Genomic DNA, 22,539 nt, shown 5'->3' with positions numbered 1-22,539 from the left:
TTTTTTACGGTGAAATTCCACATCAGAAACACACACACAGTTTCCTCAGTTGTAGGTCATATATCTGGGGGTGGCGCTGAACTTGGCGTAGGATTTGATGACTTTATTCACAGCCTCCAGGAAGTCTTTCTCTGTGGCAATCTTCCTGCGAGCCCTGATGGCGAACATCCCTGCCTCTGTGCACACGCTGCGGATCTCAGCACCTGACGAAGTAAGAGTGTCAATTAGACAGTGTGTTCTTGGTCTAGCAACAAACCAGTTTCCAGTAGGTAGTATGCGAAATGGTATTAGAGACTGCCTTCTGTTCTGTACCTCAAATTTAAAACCATTTATTATATTTTTATATGTTGCACCTGTGGTTCTATCCTCTTTTCATTAAATGTTCAACTCCTTATCTGTATTTCCCTTCAAAGTAACAACTTTGTTTAAATAAAAGTCGTCAATAGGTAAGTAAAAAACCCACCAACCTACTGTAGTTGGTGTCGCACCAAATGTTACTAACATCAGTGCTAGCAGTAGCAGCGCTGACCGTTCTCTGAGGAGCTTTAGCCACGCCAGGGTATCAAAAGAGTGACATTTCCGGGGTCTGTTTGTGGCTCTTATTAGCAGCTCTGTGCTTTTCACTCTGCATTTTGCTCCCTACGTTCTTACCCCCATAGTGCCAAGCTTTTTGTACAGAATACAAGGGAATATTAGCAGCTAATTAGCGGTAGCAGGCTAGCCGCAACTGCCTCGAGTCAGAACGCAATAAAAATCTGCGCGTGACTCAAACTTATACCTGAGAAATCCCGAGACGGATAAATGTTAATTAGTCACGATAAAAAAAAATTAAAGTATTTAAGGCCAAAATAAAGCTAATGAATTTAAGATATTTTAAGGACGCGAGGCCATCCTGCATAAAGTGAACCAAGGTGCACACATCCGGGACGCCGTTTTGTAATAAGCAAATAATCAATACGCCCGCGCTCTGCAGCTGCAGCCAGTTATTGATTAATGTATGAAGCTCTTCAGTTTGCTTCAGACCTTGAAAACATGTTGCCTGTGCTCCAACTAACAGTACTTTGCATAGTCAAACACCAGACTGGACTGGACTAGTCATGGAAAAAAACAAAGAAAAGGCACCGTTGCTCATTCATCTGAGAAGGTTGATTTCCAACATTGCAAATAAAAACTATTTGCAAAAGAAAACCTACCTCCAAGAAAATTACAGTATGACCGGTTTGCAATGTTGCAGCTGCATGAGCTACAACATTCCTGTATTTGATTAGTTTAGCATTTGACAAGGATGAAGAAGCAAAGTCAAATTAATATTACAACATAAAGAACAAATAGAAAGTTTTATAAAAACAGTTAAATTCAGTTAAGTTTCTATGACGTGGTTCTCCGTTAACAGAAACATGTCACTAGACTGCCTCCTACTGCCCACTGACTGACACTACATTTAACTGAACACAGTCATCATGACATAGTGATTCTGTGTTGGTATTAAATTTACTTGGTATTAAAGGGACAGTATTATTTATTTCCCAGGCACATAGTGCCATTTTATAGCACAATCAAGTAACTATGTTAACATCAGTTGTTATAAAAATGAAGTATATACAAAATATGACTTAAAAGAATTTTGACTTTCCAATTTAACACTTTAAAACTGGACCTCTATAGCTTTATAAAGCCACTACTCTTTCCAACACACAAAACAAGTATGAAATATAACATGACAGACAGCTCAATAAATTAATAATACTCCCCTTCAAGTAAGTTAATAAAAGAGGAGGTATAACAGGGAAAATATGGTGAAAAGTTCTCACTACGCTGCTGGCCTTACCGGTGCTGTTAGGACAGAGGCGAGCCAAGAGCTCAAAGCGAATGTCTCTCTCCACGCTCATAGAGCGGGCATGGATCTTAAATATGTGGGTGCGACCCTGAAACACAGAAAGAAGATTAGTTTCTATGGGAGAGAAAGAGTAACTGAAATCAGCCTGACGGCTTCAGAAAATAAACTCCTAGGCCGTCACCTCCAGGTCAGGCAGGCTGAACTCTATCTTCCTGTCCAGACGTCCAGGCCTCATCAGGGCCGGATCCAGCGTGTCCGGTCTGTTTGTGGCCATCAGCACTTTGATGTTTCCTCGGGGGTCGAAGCCGTCTAACTGGTTGATGAGCTCCAACATGGTCCTCTGGACCTCGTTGTCGCCGCCAGCACCATCGTCAAAACGAGCACCTGGTTGGTTTTACGAAAAAACAACATCAAAAAAGCATCGTAATTCATCAGAATCTCCTGGACTATAACTCATTTTAACCTGGATGGTCCGAGATTCAAGATCACTTTTGCTAAGGATCAACTGGAACAACAATGCGACTCCACCTCACCTCCAATGGCATCAATTTCATCAAAGAAGATCAAACAGGCCTTCTTGGTCCTGGCCATCTCAAACAGCTCTCGCACCATCCTGGCTCCCTGTCGGGCAAACAAACGCGTTAAAACTTCGCGAAGAACGACGCCTGCACGGGCGGTTTCAGCTTCGGGCCGGCGAGCTCACCTCTCCGACGTACTTCTGGACCAGCTCGGAGCCGATGACTCTGATGAAACAGGCGTCGGTGCGGTTGGCGACGGCACGAGCGCACAGGGTCTTCCCGGTGCCGGGGGGCCCGAAGAGCAGCACGCCTTTAGGAGGCTCGATTCCCAGGTTGACAAACCTCTCAGGCTGATGAGAAAGAGGACAAGAAAAGTTATCCAACACCTACTGAAGGAAACCAAAACCCAACATCTTTACATATAGGAAGAATTTTAAAAACCTAAACACAGGGCTGTGGCCAATGTGGTCCCAAATGTGACCTAATTTCTCAATGTTGAGCCTTAAAAAAGTCCCTGTGGTTTAACTACAGACACACACTAGACCCACATTGTGGTCTAAAACAATAACATTGGAGTTGATTTGACATTTACTATATTGTTTGTTAATCACAATTGTTTTGTGATTTTTTTTTTCTGTGGTGTTTACTTTATTACACCTCTTCCAAAATCTACATATAGAAGAGAAAAAAAAAAGACAAAACAACAAGCAGACAGACTGGACATGTAAACATTTTTATTCTTTAAGAACTTCAATATCTTGATTTTTGCTACTCGCCATATCAGACTAACTTATCAGTAAAGGTGGCAGCAGTGTTAGAAGAAAGAAATGCTGCCACCTGCAGGTGGGAGTTAGCAGTAACTTAAAAGCAACACGTTTAACTCAATTATGCATTAGCGTGAAAAATTCAGCGATCTGTTGACTGTGTGTGAATTTAGGTGACTGAAGAATCACAAAAACAAATTTATAACAACAAAATATACCAACAGCTTCAATTTGAAAGATTTGTAGTTCAAACTGATGCCAAGTAACTGAGCCACACGTTTATTGTGAAATTATTTGTAGGTTTAGCCAAATAATTAAGAATGTATATTTTAAAAAAAATTATACTTTTCTCTTGATGTGAAGAAATCTTAATTGTTCCCAGACTAACAAAATGTCTAACTTGAACATTTGTTAACAGACAATAACTCACTCATTGATGCAACTGTTCCAGAATATTGGATGTACTTGGTTATTAAGTCTGATCAGGTCTCTGGCAACATAATAACTGATAAGGAAGTAGTTAATAAATGTAGTTATCAATACTTACATGGAGCAGCGGCGTTTCCACCACTTCTCTCAGCTTCTCGATCTGCTCTTTACATCCTCCCACGTCGCTGTAAGTCACATCAGGCTTCTCCTCCACCTGCAGCAGCACACAGAGTCATCAGAATCACATCACAACAAACTGAAATATTTTCATTAGATGTTTTTCTCATAAAATTATTTGTGAGAGTTCTCCACCTGCATCATAGTGACAGTGGGGTCGATTTTTGGAGGCAGAGGAATGTGGATCTGGTATTTGTTCCTGTCGACCCTAAAGGAAGAGGAGGGATGGGGAATTTTAGCAGGCCTGTTCCAACAGAAATCCCCCTTTTTTTTTGTGACCTGGAGGCATCCAGGCAGCTCCTCACCCGACTCTCATGCCCTCCTCGATGTCGGTTGGAGCCACCTGGTCACTCAGGTCCACCACAAACTTGGCAAACTGCTTCACGTTGATGATGTATTTGGGATCCTCGGAGTCTGCGTTGATGATCTTCGTGCATCTATTTGAAGAAACGTGAAAACAGAGAATTCATCAGGACATTAGCACCTTTGATTTATTTCTTGCACACTTGCAACAACACACTTTAGTGTGGAAGTTGAAACAAATTGACAAAGACCAAGTCATCTGCGATTATTATCCCTACCTTGTTACGAAGTGAAATCAGAGACCTATGTTTACAGATAGTTACTAATGTAAGATGCAAAAGTACACTTAAAACGTGTTTGCTTTGAAATAACAGGAAAACCTTGTTTCACAGTGACCTCTCTCTCTCTCTCTCTCTCACATACAATATAAATTATTAAAGACCAGTCACAGCATGAAAGCTAGAAAGAAATATTTTGAATTAAAGTTCCTCAAAGGAAATCAAAATCAACCAAACTCTGAATAGACAGGATAAAGCTTTATAGAAACAGTAAAAAAATAAAAATAAAAAATTGAGCCATAAAGTTCTGAGTGATGCAGTAGAAATAACCATTCATGTCATTTTTGTAGTCTTTGTATGTTTCATAAATTAAAAACATTCAAACTGAAATTGATTCCTTTAATAATAAAAATAGCTTTTGGAAACATGGATGGGTATTTATAAATGTTATGTGAGGCGAATTGGCAGATCTGATGCTTTAAGATGGTAACACAAAGCTGAACTACCTATAGTGAATCAGTAGTTTATCTCATCATGCCAGAAAAAAAAAAGACTTTAAATTACAATATTAAAAAACTAAAGCACTGCTAGCTTACCTTGCGACCTGCAGCGGCTGTTCACTCTGAAGAGTCTGTTTGTCAGCAGCCAGATCCCAGAGTGCTGGAGGAGCCAGGCCTGTGTCTGACTCTTTAATGCCTGTCAAATAAGAATTACAAAATTATGATACCACTCATACCCAACAAATGTGGATTTATACGAAACCAGCAGAAATTCTCCTCCTGCACTGTATTAGATTTCTAAGAGGAATTTCTTAAAGTGTAATAATTCTGCATGTTTGCGGCATTTCCAGTGGTGATACACGATATTGTCACCAACATCAGTATTAGACGATACTAGTCATTTTTTTACACATCGGTATAGGCCTGGTAAACGAAACCGGAAAAATGTTAAGAACCGATATTGGTTTTTATCTTGTTGCCATTTGTTTCTAGTCTTTTGTTTGTTTGTTTTCATCAACAGTGTCGAAACGGCAGAGAAAAATATACACAATAACTGTAAATGTCGGTTGTAGCCAATAAAAGATCGTTAGTATTTATTTTCCATATGCCATGTGAGTGCCATTACGTACCCGTCAGCTCGTTGATTTTTTTCAGAAGCTGCTGAATGTCATCTTCCACCTGTTTGATCTGTCTGGAGTACGTGCTTTGGCCCTAGATACACACAAACACAGTCAAAACCAGATGGAATCAATACCAAACTGCCTCCAAATGTTACTAAAACCGGTTTAACAACCAACGTTTCAGGTTGTAAATACTTACATATGTTTTGAGCAAAGCGATGTCTCCTTCATCCAGAGCTGTGGTGGTAAATGAAAAACATGAATGAGTTTGCATTCTGACCTCGGCAGCTAGCCGAGTCGCTTTGGTGACAACAGGGAACAGAATTCGTTTCAAATGCAACACTTTTCTTTAATCGGAAAAATGTGTCAAAAGGACAATATGATGAAAACGATAATCTTAGCGGAGGCCTGGAATATTTATTTGTTAACAAGCTAAGCTAATGTTGGCTAAACCAGCTATGCCCGAAGCTTCCTTGTTTATTTTAAAAACATGTACACATGTATAAATTAAAAACCTCTGATGGGGGCGTCTTCCTTTTCCTCTTCCTTAATCTTCCTTTGATCATCTCCCAAATAGTCCGGCATATTTTATATAGAAATAAAATGTTTTTGTCAAAGAAAAATGGAACGGCTTCTGCAGCTAAACTGTACAATTACACAGCAGCTTTTAAGTTCCGCTACACACCGGAAATACAAGTCGGACTTATATTGGAGACGCTGAATATTTCAGAACCGATTTAGTAACATTATCACCATAACAAATGATCACGAAAAATATATATTTATGTGTATACCTAATAAAACTGGTTAATTTCGCATAATAGCATTATTATAGAAAATAATTTATTAAAATAACCAGTAGCGGAACTGACAGTGTAAGACCACTTTGCAAACACGGAGTGATTTCGTGGCGAGGCGTCGCGGCTTGTTCCCGGACTGGCAGCATCTGCACCAGGAGGCCCATGTGGAGCGGCAGTGAGCGGGCCGCAGACCTCAGCTCCTTAGCGGTCTCTCCTTTCAGTGTTTCGTCTCGTGAATGTGTGCTGCCGTCGCCATTGTTCCAGGATGCTGCTAGAGGCGAGGGACGACGACGAGACGACAGTGTTTAAAGCGGCTGCCGGTAAGCAGCGACACAGAGGCCACATTAAAACAGCTAGCCAACTTCAAGCTACTCCTGTTACTCATTACAGCCTGACTTGTTTCTAAATATACCGCGGCAATTAAACTGAATAAATGGACGCGTTTTAAGGCTGTAATTTTAAGACTTTTTTATAGTTAGCTGGTGGTTAAACCATTTTTCCCGTGTTGCATAATATTTCCCACTGGCTATCCTCTGATTGTCACGTTTGTTCTACTAATTAATAGGAGCAGTTTTCTTAATTCACTCAGGCTAGCAGATTACTCTGCAAGCTAGAAAAAGGAAGAAGGAAAAAAAAATCTTGCATATTTTCCTTGTTGGCGTCTGCACTGATCTGAGCTGTTTTCTGAAACTGAAACTTACTAAAGGCAATAAAAAATCAGGGAATGTTCAAGCCAAACCAGCAGACATCATGTTACACCCACTGCTTTCCGGTTAATTCCCGTAGTCCTGCTGAAACGCGTAGATTAAAAAAAAAAGTTTTCCCTCGAGGCACAGCGGCATTGAAGCTAGGGAACATCCAGATATTTTCCTATGAAGGTTTTTTAATTTGCATTGGGGAAAAAAATCACAAAGTTTGAAAATACTAAATGTAAATGCTATTTTATTTAAAATATGATGACCTGATGCCTTCATTTAGCCATGTAAATGTTCCTTTTACACTCATCTTATTTAATACTTGCCCAACTAACGATTTGAAATCATAATATTGCCTCCATATTCTGTACTACATTTTCAGTTCAGAATTAAAATAAACATTACAGTATAAAGGCATTGCTATTAATTAATTTAGGGTGACCCTAAACTTTTTTTCAGTTGGTATTAGGCTTGTCTCGGTAAAAAGATTTTACTGGACAATAAATTGTCCCCAAAATTACTGCGATACACGATAATATTGTGAATTTGAGACCATTTTCAACTGATCTAATAATGATAAAGCCTGATTAATGCAAGTATGCCCAATCAAGAATAAAAAAAACTCAAATTTTTAAAGAACATTTGACACTGAAACTGGAAAACACTTCAAATATTCAAAATAAACGACCAAAACAACAAAAATTAAGAAAAAATTAATATTCATACAAACCAGTCCATTTTCAGCCAGTGAGAACTTTACTCTTTTTTTTTTCCTGTGCATTTAAAGCCAACCAGTTTTCCTCACTACTTCTGTGAAAACCCACAGCTTCTGTGCAGGTTCTGGTGGAGCCGGTGGGTCGGTGGTTTGAGGCCTACATCAGGAGGAGAAGCAGAAATGTGTCGGCCTCCTTTCAAGAGCTGGAGGAAGAAGAGGAGTCCTCAGAAGAGTCGGAGGATGAGGAGTTACAGCTGGAGGAGCACCCGATGCTCCGAACACTGGATCCTAAAGACTGGAAGGTACCGGACAGGAAGTGGAGGGCCACCGCCGCCGCAGCAGCAGTGTTAGAGTTGAGGAAACCAGTTAGACATTTATTTCCTCTCCAGCTTTTAAATAGAAAGTTTATTTTCACATTTCTATACCTTTTTTTTTTACAATCTGTAATGCATTTAGTTGATTTTATTTTATTAAAAATAACAAATTTTTACAAAACGTTTAAAACCAAAGCTGGTGTATGAAAGGCATCCATATTTCTTCTAATGAGAGGTTTATTGCCTGATAAGTTGTCCCTGAAATTATTGTGATAAATGATAATAATGTTATTATCACAATAATATTGTTATAATGGAGTTTTTTAAAAGACTCAATTTGTCAGTGTATTAGTAAGTGGCTGAAAAAGGCTTAAAAATCTAGACTAGATATATTTTTTTGTCTTTGAATCATGTTCATTATTGATATTGGTTCAGAATTTCTTGAACTTAATTGACTAATGTGTCATATTTTTTATTCTTAACCTGTATTTTGATACCAAGATGAATATTTTTTTCATTTACACTAATAAAATGGGTCCAGGATATAATCTTTATTTCAAAAATAGTATTGATAACTTTTTATTGCCAATATTAAAGATAAGGATGCACTGATTGGTTTTTCACTAACAGACACAGAATTCTGGTCTCTGGAGTCTGGCATAATATTTTCAATTCAAAACGTAACAAAACGAAGGAATGTGTTTAACATTGTCAAACAGAGATAGAAAATTTTAATCAAAAAAAAAAAAGGAATTATCCCTATTTACAGAGCAAAGCATATTTCCTTAACCACCTTCTTTTTTATGAAAAAAAGCTATCGAAGAGTTTCAAAAAGTTTGTTGTGATACATTTATTTACGTAGGAGGAAAAACTTCTTATTTTACCCCGTATTTGGCCTGCCAATCACCGATTGGTGCTAATCCATGGTAAATTGTCCCATTCGAATCTGTTTGGTCTGTTTGATTGGCCCGTCTCTAATTTTAGCCTGAGAACTGTCCAAATGATTCCATCTGATCAAATTAGGAAGATTTACAGAAAGAGAGTTGCATCATCAGCATATAAGGAAATCCTATAATCTAATTGTGTGTGTTTTACTCCAGAGGAGCCTGTGTGTGTCTTTTAATTACAAGAGTGTGAGTCTGTGCCGCCGATCTGAACCCTGTTTATCTGATTTGGCAGAATCAGGATCACTACGCTGTCCTCGGTCTGCCACACTTGCGGTATAAAGCCACGCAGAAACAGATCAAAGCGGCCCGTAAGTACTCCTCCTCTAATGTCTCATTTATCTGGATGCGTGTGAAGATGATGTCTGATAACCGCCGCCGTTTCTCTGCAGACAAATCAATTGTGTTGAAGCACCATCCTGACAAAAGGAAAGCGGCAGGAGAACAGATCGTTGAAGGAGACAATGACTACTTTACCTGTATAACTAAAGGTGCCCAACTCTTCCGCAAATTAAAGCCATCAGAGTCCCGATGGCGTGTCCTGATCCCAGCCCTTTTCCATTTTGCGCCTTAGCTATCGAAATCCTGTCGGACCCGGTGAAGAGAAGAGCCTTCGACAGCGTGGATCCAACCTTCGACAATAGTGTGCCGTCCAAAAGCGAAGGCAAGGAGAGCTTTTTTGAGGTGTTTGCTCCTGTTTTTGAGCGAAATGCCAGATGGTCTTCCAAAAAGCACGGGCCCTCTCTAGGAACTATGGACTCGTCGTTTGAAGAAGTAGACAATTTTTACTCCTTTTGGTAGGCGGAGAAGGGTTTTTTTTTTTGTGTTGTCTTTTTTCCCCCATGAAGTCTGATGTGTGGAAAGCCTTATAAATAATTTCTACTTTTTCCAGGTATAACTTTGACTCATGGAGGGAATTCTCTTACTTAGACGAAGAGGAAAAGGAGAAAGCTGAATGGTAAGCTGATTACAAAATCCCAATGTCTGGTTAGGTTCTAGTTGAAATTCATAAGCTGGACTTCAGAACTTGTGAAGTCCCATGTTTTAACCTGAGAATCGTTCCGGTCCTCAGTCGAGACGAAAGGAGATGGATCGAGAAGCAGAACCGAGCTTCCAGAGCGCAGAGGAAAAAGGAGGAGATGAACAGAATACGCACGCTAGTTGGTACAGCCTCTCCACCGCCACACAAACACCGCAAGCCTTGATTTACAAGCGCGAGCGAATAATTGACGTCGTTTCGCTGCAGATACGGCCTACAGCTGTGACCCTAGAATAAAGAAATTCAAAGAAGAAGAAAAAGCCAGGAAAGAGGCGGAGAAGAAAGCAAAGGCTGAAGCCAAGAAGAAAGAGCAGGAGGAGAAGGAGAGAGTAAGTGAAAGCTGCTCGCTGTGGTCAGGATGCATCAAATCAAAGATTCCTGCTTTTATCAAAATAGTTTTTGAAGCAGTAAAGTGTGCAGTTGGTTGACCACACAGCATGCAACTGATTTGTAGGAAAGTGTTTGATTCGTTGCTTAGCAACGGTGGTCACTTTGAAGGGGAGCTTCTACGGCATCTACTGCCATAAATGTATCAGGTAACGTTAAACTCCTTCACATGCTGGTTATTGTATTAATATTAGCGCCACACTGAATGAATAATCTCCATCACTTCTTAACATATTCAGTACATTATGACATGGGTTCAGATGAGGCTCTTTTCTCACAATAAAAGCATCTTTTGAAAATGTCAACATTTTCATCAGACCCACACTGAATGTTTTTTTGTTTTTTTTGTTATTGGTCTGATGTATTATTCAAATCTTAAATGTCATGTTTTCATTTAGCTGTTGGCAACAAATCATTAACATAAAAAGCTTTAAAACATCAGTTTGTGGAGAATTAACATATATAATGTTTAACTTGTGAGCTAAGTTGTATTCTCTCACTTTTAGCCTCCTCTTTCACTGAGGCCGTCAGGAATAAAAATAAAGTAATTAAATAAAATAAATCACCTGAGCTGGTTGTTTTCCACAGCTGAGTCCTGAAAAGTCCAAATTCACATTTGTCTGCACACAAACAGTTTATGTGCAAACCGTTGCGTTTCACATCAAGACGTTCATTTGGCAGAGATTTTTATTTTTCGAGCCAGTTGGACTCGAATGCAACATGGTGCATTTTTGGAATGAGGTTATTTAATAACTGTGAGAATTGAATCAGTAAGTGATGGCGATTACAAAATCTGTATCGCTAAATTCTTATCAATTCCCTTCCTTATTTTTAGGTCACAAGCTTGTTACACATTCAGTTTTTATTTAATTAAATTTTTTTATTAATTGAATTTGTTCCAGGTTCGGCAGGCAGAGCTGGAGGCGGCTCGTCTGGCGAAGGAGAAGGAGGAAGAGGAGGCCCGACAAGCTGCCCAGCAGGCCAAGAAGGAGAAGGAGATCCAGAAGAAAGCCATCAAGAAGGAGAGGCAGAAACTCAGGACCACATGCAAGGTGAACCAACGAGCATGATGGGAGTTTTTTTTTTTTGACTAATTGAAACTATGGAATAATTTTTTAACGGTTCCTGTTTTCTCCTCCTACAGAACTGGAATTACTTTGCTGACAGTGAAGCTGACAGCGTGAAAATGATGGAGGAGGTGGAGAAGCTCTGTGACCGTCTGGAGCTGACAAGGTTCAGTGAACTACCACACAGCTGCAGCTGTTCACATTTCATTTCTACTCGATTGATCTTCAGATAGAATGTGGACAAAGAAGATTTTTTTTTCTCTTCCTAAATGTACAAATAGGTAAATGTGTCCCAAACTGGAGCTTCATGATGTTTTTGTTTCAGTCTGCAGAGTCTGAATGAGATCCTGGCCTCGGCTTCAAAGGAGGACAGCAAGGCCGCAGTGGAGAAGCAGGTAGAAACGTCTTAGCTGTGTCTGAAGAGCTCAATAGATTCCACCTAATTCAACTATTTGACACATTTCTTTTTGTGTGTGTGTGTGTGTGTGTGTGTGTTCTTTAAGGTAGAGGAAGTGAACGCCCAACTGCAGAAGGAGAAGGATGCCGAGGTTCAGGCCTGGCAGGCGGCCCGGAGCGCTGAGCAGGCCAGCGGGGGGGGCGGCGGAGGGAAGGGCTGGAACGAGGATGACCTCCAGCTGCTCATCAAAGCGGTCAACCTGTTCCCTGCTGGAACCAACGCCAGGTAGGCTGGGCAGAAAACGCTCAAACGACGCCCTGCAAAATGATGTCCAGCCACAGGCGGTGTGTGTTGCTGGGTTTTTGAAACCGATGTCGCTCCAAGTTGTGGTTTTACTCAAGAAATTTGAGACTGGTGTTTCTGTTTTGAAGAGGTGCTGTGAGCTTATCACCATCGCTTTTCTTGTGTTTTAATATTTACTGTTTTGTCCTCCAGGTGGGAAGTTATCGCTAACTACATGAACCTGCACTCCACCAGCGGGATGAAGAGGACAGCCAAAGACGTCATTAACAAAGCCAAGAATCTTCAGAAGCTCGGTAAGATTACACAGGAAGAGGAGCAAAACGAAGGTCACGCTACTCTGTCATCTCAATAGAAACAAATACAAATAATTAATAATTTAAAAATATATATATTTTGATTCCGAGCTATTTTTTTAATGCAGATGCGGTCTTTTTTTTTTTTTTTTAGTTGGGAGCTTATGAAACATTATGGATTTTAATACAAGGTTCCTCAGCAGACATGAATATTTTGGGAAAGCATTTGCATTTTAGAGTTTTCCAATTCTAGGTGTGAAAAAATGATCACCCTCACAAAAACCTTTTTTTTTGTTGTTATTAGAGTACACTCAAGAAGAAAGGTCAAACAATACATAGAAATTATAAAAGACAAAAAATACAGAACAATCGAAACAAAAATCACACACCATATCCAATTCATATCCAAAATTAGTCCTGTATCGTTGATGTGAAGTTTGTCCATTTTTCCCATTTGTTCCTGTGTCCCCAGTTTATGTGTTAGAATCTCCATCTCAAATAATGAGTTCACAGTCTGTATCCACTCCTTTGTGGTACGAGGTTCAGATTTGCACCACTTTCTGGTTATCACCTTTTTGGCTGCCGCCAACAGAATTTTTAACAAATAAGTCATTATTAAGTACAATAGTAGGTGAACATTGGGCAATGTCATTAAAAACTAATAAAACAGTTGATCAGAGTATAAAAAGGTGATGTTGTGATCCTCCTCAGATCCACTACAGAAAGATGAGATCAACAGAAAGGCCTATGAGAAGTTCAAGAAGGAGCACACATCGGTGCCGCCCTCCATAGACAACGCCTTGCCCTCGGAGAGGTTTGATGGTAAGTGGATTTCACCGGAGAACAAAGAGCCATCATTGTGTAGATCCACGGTGTTATTTATTGGCAACGTTTTTGTTTTTTCAAAGAAAATGGGTGGATGGATCGTTTGTGCTATTAAATATTCACTATTCAAGTTTTGCTAATGCTCAGCAACTTGCTTGTAAAAATGCTTTTCCTGGGCGAGAATACCATCAGTATACTCAGTATGCCGAGTCCTTTTTGCTAATTTTTTTACATCGTACTACAGACATTTTTGCCAATTTTTTTTAACTTTTACCCATTTTGAATGTCATGACGCATAATATATTACAATGAACTTAAATGAGACATAGTATATAGTGTTAGCTTCAGAGATGCTATGCTGCGTCAAATGAATTTAAGAGACTAATTTTGCATCAAAATTGAAGTCAGAAGAAGACATATTGTATATAGTATATCAGAAAGGGCTCAAATGAAACAGTATAGTGTAGAGAGATTTAAGAATTTCTCAAATTAAAGGAAAAAGATGAAAGTTTGATGGATTTTGGTACCTGGGTTCTTGCACTCAGTCTTTTGTCACTACATTTTTGCTTCCATTTTCTTGGTCTGTTAAGCTATTTCTAGTTTTTAGAGAAAGAAAAAAGCCAAGATACAGAATTGAGATTTAAATTGCAGATATTTCAGTCTACTTATGTGCAACATTTAACACACTCTGTAATTTAGGTCAAATGCCACAACAGTCGTCACAAACGAGTTGATTTGTGATGTTTCAGCCACAGGAAGTGATGGGAACACTGCCCCCTGGACCACAGAGGAGCAGAAACTTCTAGAACAAGCGCTGAAGACCTACCCTGTAAACACTCCTGAGCGCTGGGAGAAGATTGCTGATGCCGTTCCTGAACGAAGCAAGAAGGACTGTATGAAGAGGTACAAGGTATGATCATCCAAACCGGTGGTATTCACTGTTTTTGTCATTGAATGCGAGTCTTAAAATGTATTGCTAACTAAATATTTCTGTTTGTCTGACAGGAACTAGTGGAGATGGTCAAAGCCAAGAAAGCTGCTCAGGAACAAGTGGCAGCCAAGAATAAAAAATGACACCAACCACAAATGAGGATAGAATCTGTGTTATTTTAATGTTATTGTGTTATTCTTTATTTTATAATAAAAACAAAAACTAGACCCAAGACTTAAATATGTGTGTGTGTGCAGTTGACAGTTCCTCAGCAGTGCTGCTCAGCTTCTCATCCAGAACATCCCACTGCGGATCTGGTTGTAGTCTGGTAGCTGTTCTATTGGACCTGCAACACGAAAAAAAATGTTTGTAGTTTGAGAAAGACTCGATACATTTTGTATAATCACTAAAGTATATCACTTTAAATATTTACACCTTATGCTTGAAACCTCACCAAAACTGCTGTATAGACTGAGCATTTTTGCCATTTTTAGTTTTTTCACTTGGAATGAAAATTTTAAAAGTGCAACATACCAACAGCTGCAATGGCAGGAGCCCTGTTGTAGATGTATTTGGTGCAGACCTCCTTGATGGTGTTGGCATCAATGGCCTGTGACAAAAAATATTACATGTAATATTATCAGATATTTAATCATTTTAACAATTTCGCCAAACTGGCTACTGTCATCCCAACAAATACTTCAGTGCAAGTCAATAAGGACACTGCTGTTCTAAATGACAGCAAGGGGTTAAAACATTGATTGTAGCTAAGAAAACTGGGTCTTTTGCATTTTCTCAGTTGCTTTATTTTTGTATTCATGTAACAAGTAGCAACGCTATACAGGTTGATATTTTCCATACGTAACCATCTCTGGCTAACAGAATAGTCAGGAAAAATGGACATTTTCCACTGGCAGGAAGTGTTGTGGATAGCCTTGGTATTGTCACGAGATATGAAACATTTGGTTGAAAATGACAGGGATTTAAATAATCACTTGTTACAAAGGTTTGAGGAGTATAAAGCCACATCTGTATTGTCCGGACTATAAGGTGCACTGCTGATTTTTGAGAAAATTTAAGGCCTTTAGGTGCGCCTTACAGTCCGTAAAATACGTTAAGTCAAAATCACCAAAACTGGACAGACTGGAAGGCTTTTCCTCATGGATCTATACTGCTTCATCCACTGTTCAGGCTGGTGGTGTGGGGGAAATACTTTATAATCTCAAATTGGGCCCTAAAGAGCAGCATGTAAACACCAAATCTTAAATATTGTTTGACTATGTCCATCACTTTATCAACACAGTGTAGCAATCATCTGGTGGCTACTTCTAATAAAAATGTTCCATGTTTAAGTATGTTAAGCATGAAATGAACCATAGACTGCTGTGCCAATCTACCTTTGAGATGTCGAGCAAGAGATTCACATCGTGGATATTCAACTGACAAATCTATAGTGACTATTGGAATCAGGTCACTGTGGACCAAACACTGAATGTTTCAGATATTGTCAAGTTTACGTAACAAACGACTAAAACATCCAACAAGAGAGAGGGCAATGAATCTGTGTGATTGTTTATCTCTATAAAGGACTCTACAGACAGCTGCATCAACTAGCTGCCTGAAGGTTCATCAAAGTGTAACTCACGTCAATCCGGGCCTCCAGTTCATGCAGAGGTATCCGCCGGCTGTAGCAGAGCATCTGTCTGCCAATGTCCTCGCAGATTGGGGTGGATCCTGTGGGGAACCGATCAGAGTTAACTCGAGCGACATGTCTGCGCGGTCCGCCATCGGGTCGACCTACCATCGAGATGCAGGAGCATGTTGGTCTTGAGCAGATTCTTGGCCCGAGCCACCTCGCTTTCTGTCACGCTCGTACAGAGAGACATCCTGTCGAGGAGCAACCGTCGGCATTACGTTTCTGACTTCAACCCGTCCCTTTCGTTCTAGTCTGCGTTTGCGTGCGAGCGTGCTCACCATTCCATCTGAGTGAAGTGCATCATGTCGCTGATGGTGCCCGGCTCACACACCATGTAGAGGCCCCACAGGCCTGTGTCCGTGTAGCAGGTGTTGAAGGACTGGAAGCTGTGGCACAGGTTTCCCTGACAGGCCATCTGGGCCAGCTTACTGGACAGATTCTGAGGACACAACCTGACTTCAACCATCAGCCTCACCTGGTCCCTCACACATTTTTACTGTTTGGAAACAGAACATTTGAAATCTTCCTTGATACTCACCACACCGCCACCAAACGAGCGGTCCCAGTTTCCTATCAGGGTGTTGGCCACCATCAGAGGAATGGTGTCTGGGTGAGACCACCCGACCGCTTCCACAGCAATGGCGATGTGAGCCAGGGGCATTTTATCGTCGCGCACGCGGATCTGGAACAGAAGCAGACCGACCGGCGGTTTCTCTACAGGGTTCCAACACAACATCAACAATTTATTTATTTATTTAAGCTCTCAGACTTTATGTCTTCTTCCAGAATCTTAAAGCTTAAACTGTAAGGTTTTGGAGACAAAAAAAGGCTTTTTACACTGATAATATCCAGATTACCTTCATTTTTGCTACATCAAGATCTGGGGTTTTTGTCCAACTTTGTGATTTTGAGTTGCAAACTGGACTTAAGATTCTTGAACTGAATTCAGTCCAAATGCCATGAAACTGGAATTCTGATTTTTTTTTTTCTTTCCTTTTGGAATTTTGTTACCTGAAGATTCCCATCACTGATTTGTCCGACCTTGGTTAACCCATCAGCCAAAAAGAAGTGTAATAGTCCACACTGCCAAATCTAAAGCGTCTGGTCTGAGTTATTTCAAGATTTATGGAAGATAAACAGACATGTTTTCTATTCCTGTTTTTCTACGATGTTAAAAAAAGGAAAAAACTGGAAACTGACATTTTTTTAATGGGAAGACCATCAGATCCCTGTCTCCTGGTGTTTCTCTTAGAGAGTAACACAGCACTGCCTCTCCTCCACTTGTTGCTTCACACTCATCTTCAGAAAACTGAAAAAAAAAACTCATATCCTTTGCTTACAAGAAAGACAAAATCAACTGTTTTGAAATCTCTAAAGTTGTGAACGACAGAGTGCTTCACCCTGGAGACCAAAGGAGAACCAGTCATTATGTTCATTAAGGCAGCTTAGTTTTAAAAGTACAAGTGGAAATATGCAAACACCAGCAAAAACCATCAGACTGCCTCTTCCATCCGAGGTAAAACCTCAGACTTGGGCATACTGACAGTCGTTTTCACAATCCTTCATTTCTTTGTTGAATTTAATTCAAAGTGTCCAAGTTGGAATATTGTAAACCATTTTAAATGCAACAAAAAGGCCAGCAGAGAGCCAAAATGAAGACAGCTTCCTACCTCACTTCCTGTGAAGTGGCACAGAGGAAGAGCGGGGGCTCCGCCTTGATCCCGGCTGGGAAGTCTTCCAAAGTGAAACTTGGCCAAACTGTGGAGTTCCTGGTGGCAAACACCTGATCAGGAGGAAAGGCAGAAATCTGGGTCAGAGGGGTTTCTGTAGAGAACCAACAAACATCCTCATCTTCTGGAACCGGATCCTATGTCACCACATGTCAGGAGTAAAAGGAATGATTTAAATGAACCCTGATGGGTCAAACCCAAAGTTTGTTGATGGATAAAATTACATTTTAAAAAGTGTATGGTGGAACATGAAACCTTACTGCATGTCTTTGAGAGAGTATGAGAAGAAATTAAGACTAGTTCAATTAATTCTTGATGATTAAACTCATTGAAGTTAGAAAATAAATGTATCCCTAAAGGCCCAGTGGTGTTGCTGCATTCATGGACATGAGAAAGTGTCGGTGAATCGGACCTCCAGCAGCCGCCAATACGATCCTGGGTCCTTTGTAGTGTGTAGTGATGTACTCCACCAGGTCTCCTCTGTTGATCGTCCTGGATACCAAACACACGCACACACACAAAACGATCACTAGGAGTTAGAGTCAGCTACCTGGACTGAAGGTAGTCTTACTTGATGTTCTCAGTGGGGCCCAGGATGGTCCTGCCCAGTGCCGTGGATTGGTATGCTGTGGCGTGCAGGTAGTCAAAAACCACTTCCTGCAGGTTGGTCTCCACTTCCTGCATCTCCCTCAGGATCACGCCTCGCTCCCTCTCGATCTCCGCCTCGCCCAGCATGCTGTTCTGAATGATGTCGGCCAGGATCTCGACAGCTGGGGCAAAAAGAAAACAGACGCCGGCTCAAGAACGGTCGGCTCGGTCCAGCAAACCTTTCCATCGACTGGCTTTCCTATTCCGCACCTCGTGGCAGATCCTTGGAGAAAGCTTTGGCGTAGTAGACCGTCTGCTCCCGGGATGTGTAGGCGTTCAGGTGAGCGCCCATGTTCTCGATCTCCAACTCCAGGTCCAGCTGAGAGCGCTTCCTGGTGCCCTGAGGGACAGTTGGACTCACCGATCAGCTCGCCTGTTTTCCAGGGAGGACGAGGTAGAAAAATTTCGCGCTCTCTCACCTTAAATGCCATATGCTCCAGAAAGTGTGCTGTGCCGTTATTCCTCTCGTTCTCATAGCGACTGCCGGCGTCTATCCATAAGCCCACCTGGAAGGAGGAGTTTATGAATGTTCCTGTCTACCTGGAAATGTTTGGGACTTTAGGCAGAGAACCTTTGACTCACAGTGCAGGTTGTAAGTCCAGAGTCCTCTGAAGCCACCCGGAGACCGTTCTCTAAACTGGTTACTTTGGTTTCAGGGACATTTAGCGCCACCTGCTGAGCGGCCGGAGTAGCCAACAGTCGCTTGGGTCTAACAGGAAGCTGAAGGGGACAGAAGTCAAAGGTGGACTTAGAAATTATTTAGGGAAATCCCTTGCAGATATTTATCAATATTCATATAAACTACAAGCATGAGTTTTATTTACTAATTTATAATTAGGTTTTTCTTAATTATAAGAAATTATTCCAACCAAATTGTTAGTTCTGGGTATTTTATTTTGTAGTAATTATTTATCTTGCCCTTACAACTTTCTTAAATTGTAAAACTTGTTCTTTTAAAATCTTTTAACTTCCTATTTTGGGGCATTTACTTTATTTCGTACTTTAACTGATTCCTGTTGTGGGAAAAAAAGGATCCACACAGCATAATGTCGCCACTACCATGTTTCACCATGGATATGGTGTATAGTGCTAGTTTTCTGTCACACACATGACTTTGTATGCAAGTCAAAAAGTTTGATTTTGGTCTCATCTGACCACAGCAGATTAAATAAATTAAATTAAGACTGCAAATTTTTTTAAAGAAATTTAAACAAGCACTATCAGCTAGCTATGATGTCTACCTAAAATGTTTAAGACCACTTAGCAATTCAAACTTGCTGTCTTTTTTTTTTAGGATAACAATAAGATAAAACCCGAGTATATTTAAAATCATTTGTTCTCACTGATAAATTAAGCAAAGGTCAATATGGAAATGTTTTACATTTTAGGAGGAAATTTTGATAACTTTTTTAATAACCTGTAAACCATTACAAACCCCCCAAAATCCCACAGTCTAAAACCCTTAGTCTCTATATAAGCAACTAGAAATTGCAAGCATTCACAGATAAAAATTAATTTACCTCAACTCTTAAAGTAAGAAGAAAAAGTATATACATGGGATGTGGGGGTTATGGATGCTTTTTGACTTGGGCCCCAAAATTATTAAGCCCCGCCTCTGTAAAACGCAAGTCATGATGATGCTTGATTTAAACAACTTATGTAAGTTTTTAATCATTCAGCACTATAATTAACAGCCATTAGCCACAGCTTTGGTTTATTAATTGTACCAAACCGATGAAGCAGACAGAGACATATTCCTAATTAATAACAAAACATCCCGTGAAGCCTTGCCGTAAGGTTTTACTCCGTTATTCTGCGCATAATTGACTACAAGAACAACAACAATGCAGAAACGCAGGAAAGAGACAAATAGCACACTATACTTACCCCGTTAGGATAACGCGTCTTCACTAAATGTCTTTGAAGAAGATATCTCCCAGCTGACGTGAGGCGCTGTAAGGACGCCGCCATACTGCTTATTTTTAACAATGCGCAAGCGTGGGGCCAACGCAACATCCGTCAAGTTTTACATAATAAAACTGGACAAATGTCTACAGTATACAAATTTTTTTTAAATTACATAAACTGTGATGTTGCCTTTCTTCTAAACAATGTTAAAATTGTGTTTAAAAAGTGAATGGTATGATATGTAGTTTTGACAGTCACGAAGATGTAAACAATACCCACATCATGCAGTGCATCTATGGGTCTGTGTAAACATTTTTAGAACATGTGGAACCCCGTGGTTCATAGTATCTTTGTACTATTTTGTTTTATGTTCTTTCAGATGGAAGCGTTTATCTGATTTACAACACTCAGCAAACAAATGCATCTAGTAATAATAGTTTACATTTATTTTGAAAGGGTTAGAGCTGGGAAGCGGAAGTACGAGGTTAGCCTAGCGCGAATTTCTTGCATTGTAAGGCGGTGCTGTGCTCCAAGTCCATATAGTTGTTGGAGAAACCAAAGTCCTTTTTTATGCAGTGTCCAGCTAGCTACAGCCAGATATTTCAAGGTATCCGGGTGACACTTTAGGTTTGTTTTTGGTGAGTTTAACTTTAATTTCAGCTGTGTTGTTAGCAGCTAACTGTGTTGGGGTTAGCTTGAACCGCTGGTCTGAACTTTGGTGCGATACTGAAGACTGTCTGTCTTTGCAGTGGCTTTCAGGAAAACATGGCGGAGCTGATGGACGGTGACCTGGAAGACGGAGAAATTTCCGGCTCCGGCTCGGACTCTGAGATAGGTGGCACTGCGGCCGAACAAGCGCGAGCTCGGGGGCTTTCGGCGTTCAGCGGGGACTCCTTCCAGCACAGACCCGCTACTGTTAACCAGCCTCCCGCCGCCGCCTACCGGAGCTCCGCCAAAGCGGCGGAGTCTAGCGACAGTGACGCGGACTCGTCAGACGAGGAGGCCGCTGTGTGGCGTCGAAAGCGGCTAAAGGTGTCAAACGCCCCGCCGCCGGCCGCCTGTCCCGCGCGGTTCGGTCCGCCCCCCGTGTCCGCCTGCGGAGCACCTGGAAGCCGCAAGGTGAACAACATCTGGGGCTCCGTGGTGCAAGAGCAGTGCCAGGATGCCATAACCGCGGAGCTGGGTGTGTTTGGCATGGAGGGCGTCAGCATGGCCAGCAGAAGTGTTGAGACTTATAACTTCGTCTTGGCTCGGAAGATGATGGAGAAGGAGAGGGAGGTGGAGAGGCAGTCTAGGGAGGAAGGAGAGGTGAGCATGCTGGATGCTGATCTGGAGGATTACATGAAAGGCCGAGGGTCAGAGGACAGAGCAGGGTGTGACGCTAAAAGAAAGCGGCCTGCCAAAGACAGAATAGGACCTAAAGCTGAGATGGACATCAAGGGCCGGTATGAGATCACAGAGGACGACCCAGATGATAAGGTGGTGGAGGAGATCGCGTACAGACTGCAGGAGCCAAAGAAGGAACTGATAGAGCGTGTGGTCCAGGTCGTTGGAAAGAAAAAAGCCATAGAACTGCTGGGAGAGACTGCCACGCTGGAGGAAAACGGTGGCATGTACACTATGGACGGGAGCAGGCGGCGAACGCCTGGTGGAGTGTTCCTCAACCTGCTGAAGAACACGCCCAGTGTCAGCAAGACCCAGATCAAGAAGATCTTCCTGGAGGAGTACCAGAGGGACTGCAAGAGCAAGAAGGCGGCGCAGAAGAGAAGGCGACACGTGCTGGCCAAGAAGATGAAGCAGGCCATCGGCACGCTGAACCTGCAGGAGCATGACGATGTCTCCAGGGAGACGTTCGCCAGCGACACCAACGAGGCCTTGGAGTCACTGGAGGAGCCTGCGGAGGGAGAGGAGGAGGGGGAGGAAGAGGCAAAGGAGGAAGCTGCTGCTGGGACTGAGGAGACGCCTGTGGTCTACAACTCTGCAGACCTGGAGGTCTTCTGAGGGGGGATTCCAGCGAGAACAAAAGTAACTATTGACTACAGTGAAAATGGAACATTGAAAGCACTGCATTTTGGAGAACGTCAAACTCTCCGACTCTGGTCTGTTTTTTGTTTGTAATAAAAGAATCTGTGCTGAAATAGTTTTTTTTTTTGTTCTGGCTTGATATGATCATTGCCTTTAAATAAGTTTTGTCTGAACCTTTGGATGTTTTCTCCAACTACAGTGACATTTATTATTATGTCTGGGTTTGGGTTCTGATCTATTAAACTCATAATAATTCAGTAATATTTAACACAGCCAATGATGGCCTTTCTCAACACTGCCGCAGTTAGGAAAAAAAACAGCAGTAACTTTGCATCAACAATGCAGCATCTCTGGAATTGTGTTCAGGCATGGTGCAAACCCCAAGACAAGTAGGAA

The 22,539-nt window shown here is 41.2% G+C and overlaps 4 protein-coding genes across 5 annotated transcripts; 2 read left to right on the top strand and 2 right to left on the bottom strand.

The window, feature by feature from the left end:
* Positions 1-8: 8 nt before the first annotated feature.
* On the bottom strand, positions 9-6,117 carry psmc2 (proteasome 26S subunit, ATPase 2). The gene is made up of 12 exons (XM_007577367.2): positions 5,942-6,117; positions 5,626-5,663; positions 5,436-5,517; positions 4,903-5,002; positions 4,031-4,162; positions 3,861-3,933; positions 3,667-3,762; positions 2,541-2,705; positions 2,371-2,458; positions 2,019-2,221; positions 1,829-1,925; positions 9-203 (listed from the first exon to the last, which is right to left on the bottom strand). Exons 1-12 carry the CDS (start codon positions 6,009-6,011, stop codon positions 46-48), a joined length of 1,302 nt encoding a protein of 433 aa, XP_007577429.1. The 5' UTR covers positions 6,012-6,117; the 3' UTR covers positions 9-45.
* A 201-nt stretch (positions 6,118-6,318) lies between these two features.
* On the top strand, positions 6,319-14,368 carry dnajc2 (DnaJ (Hsp40) homolog, subfamily C, member 2). The gene is made up of 16 exons (XM_007577334.2): positions 6,319-6,546; positions 7,748-7,938; positions 9,130-9,205; positions 9,287-9,385; positions 9,469-9,691; positions 9,787-9,852; positions 9,967-10,058; positions 10,141-10,262; positions 11,223-11,372; positions 11,465-11,553; positions 11,713-11,782; positions 11,891-12,069; positions 12,280-12,380; positions 13,092-13,202; positions 13,955-14,115; positions 14,211-14,368. Exons 1-16 carry the CDS (start codon positions 6,492-6,494, stop codon positions 14,277-14,279), a joined length of 1,854 nt encoding a protein of 617 aa, XP_007577396.1. The 5' UTR covers positions 6,319-6,491; the 3' UTR covers positions 14,280-14,368.
* Positions 14,369-14,372: 4 nt separating this feature from the next.
* On the bottom strand, positions 14,373-20,206 carry pmpcb (peptidase, mitochondrial processing subunit beta). Its single transcript, XM_007577343.2, has 13 exons — positions 20,098-20,206; positions 18,793-18,930; positions 18,630-18,716; positions 18,421-18,550; positions 18,134-18,332; positions 17,975-18,054; positions 17,503-17,615; positions 16,371-16,514; positions 16,111-16,271; positions 15,938-16,023; positions 15,782-15,870; positions 14,671-14,746; positions 14,373-14,482 (listed from the first exon to the last, which is right to left on the bottom strand). The coding sequence occupies exons 1-13, from the start codon at positions 20,179-20,181 to the stop codon at positions 14,418-14,420; spliced, it is 1,452 nt and encodes a 483-aa protein (XP_007577405.1). The 5' UTR covers positions 20,182-20,206; the 3' UTR covers positions 14,373-14,417.
* Positions 20,207-20,566: 360 nt separating this feature from the next.
* phax (phosphorylated adaptor for RNA export) lies at positions 20,567-22,258 on the top strand. 2 transcript variants are annotated; one of them, XM_016663391.1, is made up of 2 exons: positions 20,567-20,756; positions 20,878-22,258. In XM_016663391.1, the coding sequence occupies exon 2, from the start codon at positions 20,884-20,886 to the stop codon at positions 22,117-22,119; it is 1,236 nt and encodes a 411-aa protein (XP_016518877.1). In that variant the 5' UTR covers positions 20,567-20,756; positions 20,878-20,883; the 3' UTR covers positions 22,120-22,258. The 2 variants fall into 2 exon arrangements, with proteins under 2 accessions (XP_016518877.1, XP_007577418.1); XM_007577356.2 differs by having other exon boundaries at positions 20,868-22,258.
* The last annotated feature ends 281 nt before the right edge of the window (positions 22,259-22,539 follow it).

Source organism: Poecilia formosa, unplaced genomic scaffold (assembly GCF_000485575.1).
Source record: "Poecilia formosa unplaced genomic scaffold, Poecilia_formosa-5.1.2 Scaffold9, whole genome shotgun sequence".
In the NCBI taxonomy this organism is placed as follows: Eukaryota; Metazoa; Chordata; class Actinopteri; order Cyprinodontiformes; family Poeciliidae; genus Poecilia; species Poecilia formosa.
This window is presented reverse-complemented; position numbering and strand designations above follow the sequence as displayed.